Source organism: Microcebus murinus, chromosome 10 (genome assembly GCF_040939455.1).
Source record: "Microcebus murinus isolate Inina chromosome 10, M.murinus_Inina_mat1.0, whole genome shotgun sequence".
Taxonomy (NCBI): domain Eukaryota; kingdom Metazoa; phylum Chordata; class Mammalia; order Primates; family Cheirogaleidae; genus Microcebus; species Microcebus murinus.
The window spans coordinates 92,112,013-92,127,822 of NC_134113.1; the positions used below are offsets into that span (position 1 = coordinate 92,112,013).

The 15,810-nt window shown below is 40.2% G+C and overlaps 1 protein-coding gene across 1 annotated transcript; it reads right to left on the minus strand.

Moving 5' to 3' along the window:
- Positions 1 to 1,095: 1,095 nt before the first annotated feature.
- Positions 1,096 to 9,945, minus strand: TMEM52B (transmembrane protein 52B). Its single transcript, XM_012755550.3, has 6 exons — positions 9,798 to 9,945; positions 9,449 to 9,590; positions 7,297 to 7,340; positions 4,610 to 4,648; positions 3,914 to 4,083; positions 1,096 to 2,703 (listed from the first exon to the last, which is right to left on the minus strand). The coding sequence occupies exons 2-6, from the start codon at positions 9,500 to 9,502 to the stop codon at positions 2,459 to 2,461; spliced, it is 552 nt and encodes a 183-aa protein (XP_012611004.2). The 5' UTR covers positions 9,503 to 9,590; positions 9,798 to 9,945; the 3' UTR covers positions 1,096 to 2,458.
- Between the last annotated feature and the right edge of the window lie 5,865 nt (positions 9,946 to 15,810).

Consider the following 15,810-nt stretch of genomic DNA (forward strand, 5'->3'; position numbering starts at 1 on the left):
ATAGACCTCAGAAGAATTGAGAATTTTCTCTAGCACTGTTTAGCAGTGTAGGCCTTGGGGAGAAATCTGTTAGCTCTGCTGCACCAGTATTTAAAATTTGAAGAGTAGGTATGAAGAAGTTTAAAATAAATGGAGAACAATAGTGAACATGATTGAAATGATTAACATGTATTAGATTGAGTAGAGAAAGAAGTGAAGACAAAGGGTGCAAATATTAATAGCTAGTGATCACATGGGAGGGTTATGGGAGTGAAAGACCCCATGCTCCATGTGGCTGAGCAGTAACTCATGTGAAGCTGATTGAAAACAGACACACTATGGGCACGGTGGCGCATGCCTGTAGTCCCAGCAACTCAGGAGGCTGAGGCAGGAGGATTACTTGAGCCCAGGAGTTTGAGGTTGCTGTGAGCTAGGCTGACACCGCGGCACTCACTCTAGCCTGGGCAACACAGTGAGACTCTGTCTCAAAAAAAAAAAAAAAAAAAAAAAAAAAAGAAAGAAAGAAAGAAAAGGAAAAAAGAAAAAAATGAAAACAGACACACTATAGGACAGAGATAGAGGACAGAGTAGCCTAAAACAGATGGAAATGACTCCATACATAAAGTGGTGGGTGTTAGAGAGGGAGGTGGGGCAGAGAGCTCTCTTTAGACTTAAGACTTTATAGGCAGGATTTTCCCCAAGCCCTTTTAATGTCCATCAACATTTTAAATTCTTCAAGTCAGTCTTGAAGGATGAAAGGGCCTGGAATACCTTATGGAATGTGTGATGACTAAATGATTCATTTGGCAGTAGTGTAACAAAGCCACCTCAGCTGCTATTAACCATTCGTACATTGCAACAGTTTCCCAAGGTGATGTGATAAATGACTCAGGATAAGTTCGGATCACCATCGGGTTATGCTCAGAACTTTTTTCCCTCTGGGCTGAGTGAGCATTCCAAGAATGCATTGAACAGGGTGATACACTGATCATCCAATCCCTTGGTCTGTATTGCTTCCCTGAGTACTGGAGCTAAGCTCCTAATAAACGAGTTTTCTCAAATATCGCTTACCTCTACACAGAACATATTAAGAGGAATCACTTACACCCTTTGGCATTTACCTTAATCAACAAATATTTATTGATAACATAAAGCCACTTCAGGTATGACTTAACAGTAACACAGCAGGCTGGCAAATGGACAAACCAGAACATAACTCTCAGCGGAATCACAGCAGGTAGATGAAGATTAAATGACTATAGTAAGATGGTAACAAACACAAGTGCATAATACTTTTTATTAATAGCCTCTCTGATCGTCACAATAATCCTGTGAAGTATTATTATTATCCCCTGTTTTACAGATGAGAAAACTGTGCTTTAAAGATTTCAGTGACTTATTTAAGGCAAGTAATTTTTCCCCAAGTGCACTTCACTTCTTTGATTTTCCAACAGCAGAACCTTGGGAGGTAGTATGTTAGGTGAGTGGCTTAGCAGTACACAGCAGAACGGTGCCATGGGAAGCATCCCATCCAGGCTTCGTTCTGCACTTGTTTGTGCTCCCCAAACTGGAAAGTTGTGTAGATGTGCCAAAAGGAAAGTATATTTTCTACCATGGCTCCACTAGGTGGCAGTGAGGGTCACCACTAGAGACCTGTGTCACTAGAGACCTGTTGTGGCTTTAAGTGGTTAAAGCATGAAGAGTAAAGAAGGAAATCAATGCTATTCTTTTAGTCTTGCAAAAGGGTGCATGAGCACGTGGATGCATGTTGTGTGCACCTGTACCTGTTTGCAGGGAAGAGAAACTGAAGAATTGATTGAACTGTTACTGCACTCTTATGTAGTTTTTCATACTGCTGGTGGATAGGACAAGGAAGAAAGAAAGACTTTGATATTTGACACTTCAATACTATACTGTGTTCTCTTAGCCTGTACCAGTAACCTCTCCCCTGGGTTTTAGATATTCAGGTATGTATTATATGATGTCCAAGATGATCATTGTCATTCAGTGTAAAATTGACTGTTCTCTCAGGAGGAAAGATGCAAGCATTAGTGCACCAAGTCGATGGCTCTGCTGACAATGTTGCTTTCTCTTCAAGTTTAGTACAATGTATTAGCTGGCAGAGAGAAAAGCAACTTGCATTATCTTATGGATAAAGAAATTTTATAAGTAGTCAACAGTTGAAGGAATTCAAGATACAATGATGCTAAGATTTGGTAGTATTCAACATAGCTGGATGTTAGTTGCCAATTTTGGCCATTGGATAAAGAATTAGAGTCCCCTATTAGAGCATTATGTATCAGAAAATACAAGTGGCTGGGAATGAGGACTTTTTATAGAACCTATCTTTTCCACAGGATAATGTTTAGATGTCGTCCTAAAACTTCTGAGAGTTAGCAAAGAAAATGTTCCCTTTGTCTGTGAATCCTCACAGACTTTGGGGATACCTCACCCCCCATTTATAAAATCTCAGTTCCCATCAGTCTGAAGAGTGTTCTACTCCAGAAGACTCCATCTTCCTTGGAGGCAGCTGTTTCTCTTCAGGGACAGGGGGTAGATCAGGTGCTTTCTGCCCACACCTTGCCACTGTGAAGCGACTCATGTGAACAGCTTCTTCATACCCTGGGAGGGTGTCCAAAGAGGAGGGTAGTTGGCCTGAGGAGCTGTGAGAATGGGCTACGGCCAGGATTCTCCGGGCTGCAGGGCCAAACACTGACTGCAGGGCTGTGGAGAAAGAGAAGACAGAGGTAAGGAACCAAAGGGAATGTGAGGCTGGGCACCGTGGCTCTTGCCTGTAATCATAGCACTCTGGTAGACTAAGGCGGGAGGATCGCTTAAGGTCAGGAGTTCAAGACCAGCCTGAACAAGAGCGAGACCCCATCTCTACCAAAAATAGGAAAAATTAGCTGGGCATGGTGGTGTGCGCCTATAGACCTAGCTACTCAAGAAGCTGAGGCAGGAGGATCACTTGAGCCCAGGAGTTTGAGATTGCACTGAGCTATAATGATGTAACTGCACTTTTACCTGGGTGACACAGTGAGACCCTGTCTCAGAAAAAAAATTAAAAAAAATAATAAAGAGAATGTGACATCCCCAGGCATTTAATACCCCTTCATTTTTAACAAGTGTCCAAATAGATTGTCATTCCCTGCCACAAATTTTATGTAAAACCTGTGAAGTTTGTTTGGAGACCAACTTGTTGCTCTGTCAAAAGAACCTGTCTTCTGTGGTATCCTTGAATAATATAAATTGTGTTCCCATATCCTACAACCCCCTCCCTTCCCCTTTCAAACTTAGATCCTTTCCCATCAATCCACCGGTACTGTAGACTCCTTAGTAATATTTATTCTGTCTTATCTTTTTTCTAAGCTGACAGTGAGAAAGAGAAGTAGAAAACGTGAACAACACCACTTCAAATTACTATCTTTTTCAAATAAATATCACAATGTTTTGCCACCTGGTGTTCTGCCTGGTATTTACTCCCCAATTTTAGGAAATAATATATTTATAAAGAATAGAATAGGAAGGGATAAAGAAAGGTGTCTTATAATCATCAAAGTACTGTTGGGGGTAAAATCTAGTGTAGATTTGAAGAATAAAGAAAGTACATACCACTAATTTCTTTAAAAATATAAAGCAGTATAAATAGAAAATTTAAGTTTTCACAGACTCCAAGACATTTTGGAGGAGGGTTATTCTCAGAATTTAAAATAACTTTTAGCAAAAATAACTATTCACAAACTGGGTGATTCTTTATACAAACCACTTCCAGTGTTGTCTCCAATATTTCACTTCTTTTTTCACTCTGTGACCTGCCAGGCTCATATTTGAGGACGAGGCCAGCCGGTAGGTGGCGCTAGACCTTCGTACCCCCTTAATCTGATCATTGAAATCTGGGGGTCCCTCTCCCACGTTACAAGGCCGATGTACTCACAAGTGATCGTGCTCTGCAGAGTGCTGTCGTGATCGAAAGCGATGACGGTCACTTCGTAGGGTGGCGGGCCCCCTTCGTCCCCATTTTGCGGGCGACTCAGGCAGCAGCAGCGGATGCACAGGGAGGCCAGGCCCCACAGCAGGAGCAGCGCGGCGGCCGCCACCAGCAACCTGCGGGAGCACCGCGACGCGGAGCGCTGGGATCCGCCGGCTTTCCCAGCTCTGCCCTAGTCGGACTTTAATGCCTGCATCTTGATTCTCGTTTGAATATTCTATAGAATAACTATAAGACTTTATCTGTAGGGCTTTCACTTCACATGTATGCCTCCTTAGCGTGTCAGCCAGGCTACATGAATTCACTAGAACGAATAATAAGACACTAAAGGGGGTTTGGAGGGGCTGCTTTTTACTTCACTAAGGTCATCTCCTCTGTAGAGACAGTTCTAGAACAGACCCAGAGGGAAGGACACAATAATCTTTTGATGTTGGCCGGGAAGGTGGTATTGAAAAAGGAAATCCTGACATATTGTCACATAGGTGGGTGATGAGGTAAAGAAATATTACCCCATGACATGCTAAGTAAGTATGCAGGCTGTCATTTTTTTTTTTTTCCTGCTGACAATATATGTAAAAACTTGAAAAAATTAATGCTCCTGAGAAATAAAGTATCTTTCTAGATATTATAGCTAAAACTTACCATATATACCAAAGATGTACCCAGTCTGTGGTCAGGCAACTATGAAAAAAAGAATAAGGTTTTTTACATTAAAAAATATAGTCAATGCATGTTACAACTCCACGCTCAGAACTATGAGTTACAATATGATAGGATACCTTGTTATAACAAAAGCATCATGGGTTTTATTATTTTATTTATTTATTTATTTTAGCCAGATTATAGAAGTTTAGGGTTTTATTATTTAAACTTCAATATAACTAGTTGAATCTTCGAGACGTGGGATATCTTAAATAGTGTTTTATACTGTAGATGGCATTGTGCAAATCATTTTGTACATCATTATAAAACAGACTAAGGCAGTATCATGAACAATATTCATAGAAAATGTAGACATAACTACTATAAGAACAGTTATGATGGAAATTACCAAGAGAGACCTTGAATGTAAGTTTACAAAGAGTGGGTTTGAAAATGGATATGAAAGTTAAGACTTATATATAGTTAAGGTCAATAAAATGTAAATGTAAAGGAAAATTCAGTTGTAAGTATGAAAGCAACACAATCAAGTTTGTAACTTATGTTTCACAAGCTGTTGCAACACTCTCACTGAGAATGTAGGAAAATCAAACTCAGTTTCTTCCTGCTGTATTCTCCTAACACTTCTGACACCAGAGATGGTATACAGAGAGGTATGCCCCATACACCAAGCAACCCCCCCACGGGGAATACCAGCTAAGTGTCCTCTAATTCAATTCAATTCTGACGCTGTCTACCTGGAGGCAGTGTCAGATCCCACAGGTTGAGGGGTCAGTCCCCAAGACTCCCCTCACAAGCCCCAGGTTGTTGCACCTGTGCTTCTGACCCACCGGCTATAAGTCAAGGTCCCCATGACCCTCCCTCTTTGGTTTTCATTAATATACTAGAGCAGTTCACAGAAGTCAGGGAAACATTTGCATTTATCAGTTTATTGTAAAGGACATTATCTAGGATATAGATGAAGAGATGCCTAGAGCAATGCATGTGGGAAGGGGTGTGGAGTTTCCACGCCTTCTTCAGGCACACAGCCCTCCAGGAACCTCTAAGTGTTCAGCTATCCAGAAGTTCTCAGAACCCAGTCCTCTTGGGTTTCTATGGAAGCTTCACTACTTAAGCATGATTTATTAAATCATTACCCATTGGTGATCAACTTAATCCTCAGCCCCTCTTCCTTCCCTGGATGTTGGGTGGAGCTGACTAGTCCCACCTTCTAATCCTTGTTGGTCTTTCATATGATCAGACTCATTCTTGAAACTACCCGGGGCTGTCAGCCACCAGTCAACTCATTAGCATACTAAAAGATACTTATTACTTTGGAGATTCCAAGGATTTTAGGAATGATATGCCAGGAACTAAGAGGAAGACCAGTCCTCATTTGAATACTTCACAATATCACACCCACCATAAGGAGAACCCTAAGTTTTCACAGCTAGGCTCAAAACTGACATGCATATCCACTGAGACTAAACAGGGGAGGGGAAAAGAGTCCAAGCCAATTTCGCCACCATGAAAGCTATCTAAATATTCTGAATTAAGGGTGCCAATTGTGAATTTTCTCTGGAAGAATGAAAAAATTAAGGATTGTATAGGAGGAGTGTGAAATAAGATCAGAGGTTGGAGGGAAAGGGGAAGCAAAGGATCTGTGTATCTTTGATGATTAGTACATTTTGTCATTTAATAATATTTTCTGATACATCCATCTTTTGAAATCTATTAATCTATTTTCACACATATGTAGAAAATACAGTTTTTTTTGTTTTCACTCAACAATGCCTCCTCTTGGTTTTCTCACCTGCCTCATGTGTTCAAAGCTCCTCTAGTTCTAATTAGATTCTGATTCTTCCTAGGACTCTTTCTAGGGTGGTAGCTGTCTAAAACCTCAGATAGCATGTGTCACATAGCCAGCAACCAGCATGCATGTGACAAGTAATTGACACCATCCCCATTTCCCTGGGTTTAACAAACTTGGCTATTGGAAAACCCCTCCATGATTAGATATGTGTTTTTCTTCAGCCTAAAGAAGTCTTCTATTCAAACTACCCCTACTTTTTAAAATTTTATTTTATAGCTCCTCTAAGTGAAATGAATGTTTTACGTTTTTATCTTATATCCTCTGTGTCTACATAAGACCTAATTGTGACAGGTTTGGATTAATGGATAACTACATCAAAGTGATACCTAAATGAAGTCTTCAATACATATTAACATACATTAAAAACTAGAAAATGCTTTTCAGACTTGAAATAGTGATGCTACCATGCTTCTCAGTGACTCACCAGGACAGACTGGACTCAACGGAAATCACCCAAATAAATATATACACCAGTGAGCAGATATTGAGTCCAGTCTGTCCTGGTGAGTCACTGAGAAGCGTGGCTAAGAAAATCTTTTCCAAATCTCTATGACTATATAATTTGAGATTAATTGAGTTGCTTTGATGGGAAGGTTGGCAAAAATGCTGTCTGCAGTGTTATTTTGAGAATTTAGGATGACACAAACACATGTCTTTATTTTGTGACAACCCATCTATGAGATTAGTAGGCGGATGCCCATTCAAGTAAAAACGAGTAAAGGGAAGTCACAGATAGCTAATGACATCTTGACCCCTTTCGGGGTATTAATGTTTCTGTCTGTTCCTCCTTGCTTGCAGCTTGAACTCTGATACTTACTGCTCAGGATTGCCACAGTTTTCTTCACATCTTGACCCAGGAAGCTGTAGGAAGGGAAATAGTCTCAGACAGGGAAATCATCTCGTCTGCCGTGTGCAACTGCCTACTAATCATCTTTCATAGCTGTGCTGTGTTAGATCGATTGGTAAAGATGAGGACGCGGTCATAGGGTCAGTCCACATTCAGGACTGTTATCTTTACCTCTCCCATGCCTGGGGGCTATTGCTCTTGAGGTGAGGGAACCCGGAATATCTAATGTGGTTTTGGGGTATGAGTGAGCATGAGAGGCAGCCATTTATATCAAAATGTTTGTCTAGAAAATTCCTGATCTGTCCCTCGGGATGTCATCATTGTCGTCCTAATTCCTGCCCTGCTGAACTCTGGCCTGCTGCCCTTTTTCATCCCGAGTATGACAGTCACTTACCACACAAGAGAAGAAGGGGAAACGTGGTGGTGGTGGGAGGACCTTATTTATTAAATGGCTACTATATGCCAGCCAGACTGCTAAGAATTTTTAGTATTGCATGACATTTAACCACAATAACCCTCTTTGTGGTTGTATTTAACCTTATTTTGAAAGGTTCAGGGACTAAGGCACAGAGATTTAAGTAATATGTCTACCTATAGACACCTATTGATATAGCCAGAATTCGAAGCCAACTCGATCATATAAAGTATGTGTTGAATGAATTAATAGAACTGGAGACTAGTTTGCTCTAACAACTCCTTGACATTAATATCAAATCCCTTCTACTCCTTGTAAAAAAACCTTCCACTCCTTCTTCTACCTTATATTTCAGGCTGACTTCCTCCTTCAAAGACCCCTCTACATAAACTTAATTACAGAAGCTGTATTGGTCATCCAATACCTTGAATGAACTGATATCTCATAAAAGCAACAACAAAGGCCCTTAAAAAGGCACAGAGATTTGTACCTATTGGGAGTTTATGGTGGGATACTGGGGGTCAGAGAACACACATACTCAAGACCTATCAGGTGAAAGGAATTTATAAAAGTATTAACATCCCAGCCACCCTCTGCAGATAACATTTGAGAAACTTCTGGTTATTAATTTTTGTTTTTATTTAAAATAGATTGCTACTAAAGATGACAAACTGCGTATTTCCTCCAAATGACCCTGATACTTTGTTTCACTTTCTTCACTAAAGTTAAGAGAAGCCTAAAGTGCACAATGGATAAAATGCCGCTTTTCATGCTTGTTGCAAAGAGAAACGAAAAGAGAAATGAAGGGAATAGAAGGAAAAGGAAGAGAAAAGAAAGCCATAAGAAAAGATAAGAAAAAGAAAAAAGTGCATTCTCAGATATCAGTTTAACTGGGATATATGAAGAAAACAGCCCATTTTGCACAAGAGCTATACAGGAATACACCCTTCAGCTTCTTCATTTGCTGTCCCCCTTGCTAGATTTCACAGCTACACAAACTTCTCCTTGACAATTGTCCAGGATCCCTTAGTTCAGTGACCCCTTTCTCAGCTAATAGATTATTCAGGGGCTTCCAATTCATTGTAGGGAGAAATAAAGGGCCCAAAGTATTTTTATTTCTTACTTCAAAATGTTAAGGGGGTACAAAGTTTTTGTTACATGGATACCTTGTATGATGCTTAAGTTGGGGCTTTTAGCATGCCTGTCACCAGAATAGAGTTCACTGTGCCCGATAGATAACTTTCTAAAGCATTTTTAAAGAGTCCTCTTTCTCTTAACATTTCCGGACTGGAAGTACCTAAACTGCTAAAATCATATTATGGCTGATGTGGGAAGTTCTGTTTAGTGGAATCGTAGTTAGTTTTTATAAATTACTTGGGGATTTTGAGGGATGGATGATAACATGCTAAAAGAGAGAAATTTACATAAGTGACTCTTCTAAAGTACCACAACTATCCTGCTCGTATCCATGGTTAACCTAATTTCTGTGCCCCTTTTCCTTGGCATTGCCAACAGGCACACAGGCATCTGTATAACCCCATAATACTAAGGAAACATCGCAATTACTCAGCTCTCCACTACCTCCCGGATTCTCCACATGTCTGCCCCCACTCCCCACCCAATCCATTTCCTCCCAGATTTTTCTGAGAGTTGTTACCCTGAAGAGAAAAAAAATGCCTTCTTCCTGCCTTTTCACAAGAAACTCACCAGGATGAAATGCAGGAGGACAGAGGCCATCAGGACAAGGGCTTGGGCTCCCATCAGGCTGAACTCCTGCTCCTTCAGGGTCTGGGTGTCTGTTCCCTCCTTTCCATGCTCTGTGCCATGTTTGACTTCCTGGCCTAGAATTCTTAAGGAGAGAAACTTTTCTCAGCAATTAATCAGCTTTTCCTTCCCTCCCTCTCTGTCTTTCTCCTCCTACTCCCTCTGGCTGTGGTTCTGTATGGCCTTTCTCTCCCCGTGGCTCCTGGTTCCCTTCTCTATTGCTGTGTCTGTGGTCTCCACACTTGCTTCCCTTTGCCTTCTGTCCTTCCCTTCCACTATCAATTCTTCCTACATGTTTAACTTTCTCCCACTGCTCCCAAAAGGTGGACATTCAAGGAGGACCCATCTGTCCTCTGGATGAGGGATTTTTCTAGTCAGTGATGAGAAACTTGGCTTGGAGGAAGGTCCGAGGCAGGTTGCTGGTGACCAAATATATTCTCTTCTTCATCAGAAAACTGGAAACAGTCTTGCTCCTTCACCAGAGCGCTCCAGGGCAACTGTTGGGGATTGAAAGTCACCCTGCCAATCTCTTTTCACCCCCTCTCCACGTGATTAACACCCCCTTCTTGCTCCTGAAGCCTTCCCCTGCACTGTGTTGATCATCAACTCTCCTGGTTCTGGGTCATTTATCCCTAACCACTGGGGTAGGACTGAGAGTTTGCCAAAAGAACAGGAAAGACATCCCATCTTTGGAGAAAGCAGGTTTGAGGATTAGACTTTCCAGATGCTATCAATGACATCCTCCTCCTCAATGACACCCTCCTCCACTCTGACTTCAGTTCCCATTGAAACAGATAAGTTACACAGTCAGACAGAGTTTTTTAAAACTAGATTCCAAGATTTGTATGTTTGTTTCTTTCTTTGTTTTTTCCCCTGTTTCCTTCTTTGTTCTTCTCTCTCTCTCTTTGGTAACGTAGTGGTATGATAGAGAAATAAACCCTGCCACTCGTGAAAATAAAACCTAAGGTCTGAGTAAAATTAAGTACACATGGAAAGGACATAGAATATTTGTAAAGAAACATATCCATAGGAACAAAAGAATACCATATGAATGATTTATACTTAAGTAGGTAATCCATTAATGCGAAACCTTTTGTAAGAAAATTAGCTGTTAGTTCATAGCGATATACCTGTCTCCTAAGAATTGAATAAAACTATCTTTTAGACCCATTCTAATCCTGAAAGTCTAATTATACTGAGTGATTGTGGAGGGGAGACTATTGGGTGGGTTTGATCACACTCTCGGGGCCTGCGCACAGCATGACAAGGTGATATGAGAATGGAGAATCTAATCTTTTTTCCCAGTTAAAGCAAACAAATAGTGAAAGAATAGCTTGCTATGACACTGGTGATTTAAAATCCATCAGTTTCAAAACTAAGTGAGCATTGACATTCTTTATTTATTTTTTAAAAGTAAGGCAGTTGGAGTAAGAGTGAAGAATATTTTCAAATTTCAATAGAAAACTGGGTAAGGTGGAAAGTATTTTATAGGACAAAAAAAGCAGGATTTTAGTTCTTGCCCCCCCCCCCTTAAAATTCTTATGTAGTTTCTCCAATCCTTAATGTTCCCATGTATAAAACAGGAGTGGAATGTCCACTTGACCTGCTTTAGATGTTGTTTCATAGAGAACAAAAATTAGAGACACGAAAGCATTTTGAATTGAATATTTCTATTAAGAGTGGCATGTACATGGGAAGAATCATGAACTTTTCCTTCTCTTGTTCTTTTTTTTTTGAGACAGAGTCTCACTCTGTTGTGGGGCTAGAGTGCCCTGGCGTCAGCCTAGCTCACAGCAACCTCAAACTCCTGGGCTCAAGCAATCCTCCTGCCTCAGCCTCCCGAGTAGCTGGGACTACAGGCATGTGTCACCATGCCCGGCTAATTTTTTCTCTATATATTTTTATTATTCAGCTAATTTCTTTCTATTTTTAGTAGAGACAGGGTTTCACTCTTGCTCAGGTTGGTTTCGAATTCCTGAGCTCAAGCGATCCTCCTGTCTTGGCCTCCCAGAGTACTAGGATTATAGGCTGAGCTGCTGCACCCGGCCTCTTCTCTTGTTCTTTTTTTAAATTAATATATATATATATATATTTATTTATTTATTTCGGCATATTAAGGGGGTACAGATTTTAAGGTTTCAATAAATGCCGTTCCCCCCCTTCCCCCACAAGTCTGAGTTTCCAGCATGACCATCCCCCAGATGGTGCACATCTCACTCATTATGTATGTATATACCCGCCCCCTCCCCCCTCCCACGTGCCCAATACCCTAGGACTGTAGTACCTATGTATCCACTTGGGCCTAGGCAAAGAGTTCATGAAGAAGTCCCCAAAGGCAATCACAGTAGCAACAAAATAAATAAATGGGACATGATCAAACTACAAAGCTTCTGCACAGCCAAAGAAATAGTCATGAAAGTAAACAGACAACCTACAGAATGGGAGAACATTTTTGCATCTTCTCTTGTTCTTGTCAGAAAGAGAGTGGCACATCATGGCTAAGGGCCCAGCTGGGATGCTTGGGATTAAACATATGATTTGTCACTTATGAACTGTGTGACCTTGAGTAAGTTATTAGGGCTCTCTGTTGGCTTATTCATTTCATATAAAACGGGGGTAATAATAATAATAGTTACTTCATAAGTTTAGAAAGATTAAATAATATGTATAAAATGTGTATAACAGTCCTGATAACAGATATTTTATATGTTAGCTAAGATTATATTAATTTTCATCGATTTTGACCATGACCTTTACTTCCCATATGCTGGATAATTACTGTCTTTTATGCCTCTCATGTACATTTTTATACCAATCCCTTCCCAGACCACGTTTTAGCTTTTCTGATATTCCGATTCTTGGATCCTTTGCCTTGCTAGCCTGGCCATCTCTTCTCCCAGCCATGCCAGCCTTCACCTGTCTGAACAGGTTTGCCAGTTTGCATGACTCCCCCACTCCCTCTCCCCCGTTGCACTTTCATGCCATGTGATTGCCATCATCTTTTTGCCCTCCAGCTTCCTAACAGGTTTGAACGAAATAGGGTTCAGTTAATGATCTTCTTGTGGCTTTTCTTTCTTAGAATTACTATTGCCATTTCTTTTTTCTCACCAGATTATTCCCTGGAGAAATCATTGTAATGAACATGATTATGACTTGTGGCAATTTTAACTCTAAGTTCAGTCCCTATCAAAGCCTTCAAGTAGGGAGTGATGAGAAAAGAAAGAGAATTTAGGTGAGAAGAATGAAGAAAGTACACACTAGACAGGTACAGAAGGGCAGGTAGTTGGGGCAGAGGGGAGCAATCTCATTACAATTCTATACAATTTTGTGTAGTTCCATTAAGCTTGTGAATCATTAGCTTATACCCAGCTTGTTAAGGAATTGGAGTGGAACCAGTGGAGGGTGCATGTACACAGACCTCTACACTTATGCTTCAGGGAATTGTTATACAACTGCTGTGACAAGTGTAGCCAAAGAAATTACTTATTTCTGATTGCTTCGATCATTCTCCTTTTGACCTTGCCTAAGGCAGGTGGCCCACCATGGATTTCTTTCCTTCTCTGTGCCTCAATAAAATAGAGGCCAGGACTGATTTATTTTGAGGCATCAACCTCAAGCTATAAAGAGCTGAGCACTGGGTAGAGCCACAGCCATGCCTTCAAAAGCAGATAATATGACAGAAGAAGTTTCATCTTACAAACCCTGGGAGCTCCGCGAGGAAACGTGTCTGTCTTACAAACCAAGATCACAGCATAGGTATTGAGTGGCAGCTTCAGAAGCACTGAAAGGCAGTAAGATGATTAGATTTAAAGGAGTTAAACAAGACAGGAGTATTCAGTTTATCACGGGATGTATTGGGTTTATACATTGTGTAGCACATCACCACAAATTATGTCAGCAATAATGTAAAGCAACATACATTTATTATCTCACAGTATCTGTGGATGGGCACAGCTTAGTTGGGTGCTCTGCTTACAGTCTCACAGGGCTGAAGTCAAGGTGGCTGCTTGGTGGCATTCTCCTCTAAAGTCTCACCGGGGGAAGGGTTCTCTTGCAAGCTCCCTCAGGCAGAATTCATTTTTTTTTGTAGCTGTAGGATTCATGTAAGCTTGCTTCTTTAAATGTAGACATAGGAATAGACAGAGATGAAGGTAGGAGAGGCAGAGAAAGAGACTTTAGCATAATAGTTACTTTGCATTATGTAAGCACATATACATGATCATGTATATTCCATAACCTTTGTCACACTCCATGTCACAGGTCCCACTCACACTCCAGGGAGAGAGATTACATAAGATCATGAACACCGGGAGGCAGGGACGATGGGAGCCTCCTCAAGTCTTGTAAGTCTGCCCAGCAATCTGCCACAAAAGGATTGTAGGAACTATCCCCCTTGATATTTAAAGACCAGGGAAACCCAAATGTCCATCAATGAGTAAACAAATTGTGATTCATCCATACAATGAAATATTATATAGACTTAAAGAGGAAGAAAATTCTGACACATGCTACAACACGGATGAACTTTGAAGACATTATAGTAAATAAAATAAGTCAGACACAAAAGGACAAATGTTATGTGATTCTACTTATATGAGGTACTTCGAGTAGACAAATTGATAGAAGCAGAAAGTAGAAGAAGGGTGGTTTCCAGGGGAGGAGAAGGGAATGGTGATTTCTATTAGTTAGGGCTCTCCAGAGAAACAGAATCAGTAGGATGTATACATATACAGAAAGAGATTTATTATAAAGAATTGGCTCACATGGCTACAGAGTCTGGCAAGTCAAAATCTACAATGCAAGTTGCCAAACTCAAGATCCATGAAAGCCAATGGCACAATTCCGGTCCAAAACCCAGCAGGGGGAGACCAAGAGAGCTGACGGTGTAGCTCCAGGCCAAAGACTGTTTGCTGGAGAATTTTTTGTTACTTAAGATTAGTCGTTTTATTCTTCAGGCCTTCAACGTATGGATGAGGCCCACCCACACTATGGAACGGAATCTCCTGTACCGATTAACCCTTTGCACTCACTTGCTTTTTTCTCATTATCCACTCGACATTATCCACACTCGACATCCGAGTGCAAAGGGTTAATATGTTAATCGTATTTAGAAACATCCTCTCTGGGCACCCCATGGCCCAGTCAAGACAGCATGAAATTCACCATCACAAGAGTTATTGCTTACTGAGAACAAGGTTTCAGCTGGGGACAATGAAAATGTCTGGAGAAGATTGGTGGGGATGGGTGCACAACAGTGTAAAATGGAACTAAACAATACAACTAAAAATGGTTAATATGGTAAACACTTTATGCTGCGTAATATTAATGGCATCCAAAATAACGGAGTCACTGTGGAAATGATAATGTGTCCTTTTCAATGTGATATAATTTTGGCATTTATTAATTTATTATTAAAAGAAATCTCCTGAGCTTATGTTTATGTGAAAGTCACCATTGTGAGTGCAGAAATGTATCCATTCAGGATCTTGCTTCCTGAAATTCCAGTTAAGGAAATCAAGCTTGGGTGATAAAGGTAAGAAACATTGATTTGCTACAAACATTTGACTAGAATGTATTTGCTACATTCTGAATTTTTTTTCCAGAACTGTGTGATAGAGTAAAACTTTAAATGACAGATAAACTTTTTCAATTTGACCTTAACATACCCTGCACAGAAAAAGAGAATACATACAGCAGACCAGTATTGACAGAGCAAAAAAATAAATAAATAAATAAATAAAAGAAAAGAAAGAAAAAGAGAATACAGAAAACTTAGGGGGGAAGAGGAGGGAAATAGAATACTAATTAGGCTGTCAATATTGGTGATTTTTCCTAATCATTTCCTGGATACTTTATTTATTTATTTATTTACTTTTCCATTCTTCTTTTGTCTGTTCTTTCCTTCTTGTTTTTCTCCTGGAGTAGTTTAAAGAAAATCCCAGATATCATATCATTTTGCTCATAAATACTCCAGAAGGCATCTCTAATATAATACATAAAACTTTTTTTTTTTTTTTTTTACAAAGCACATATAACTTCAATAAGATATATCTGGTTAGGAGGTTATGAAGGGAAAATAGTGAATATTCTATCAGTGAATACATATAGAAGCACTTATGGGGATCCCATGGAAGAGTCATTGTGACACAAGTCAATCACTGGTTTGGCTAAAATGTATTCTGTGCTGGGTAATTCAACTGGGCTGAATATTACTACTACAGTAATAACTATTATTTATTGAGTTCTTTATGCTCCAAGTACAAAGCTTGTCAGTTTCACCCAATATCTCATTTGAATCCTTTTAG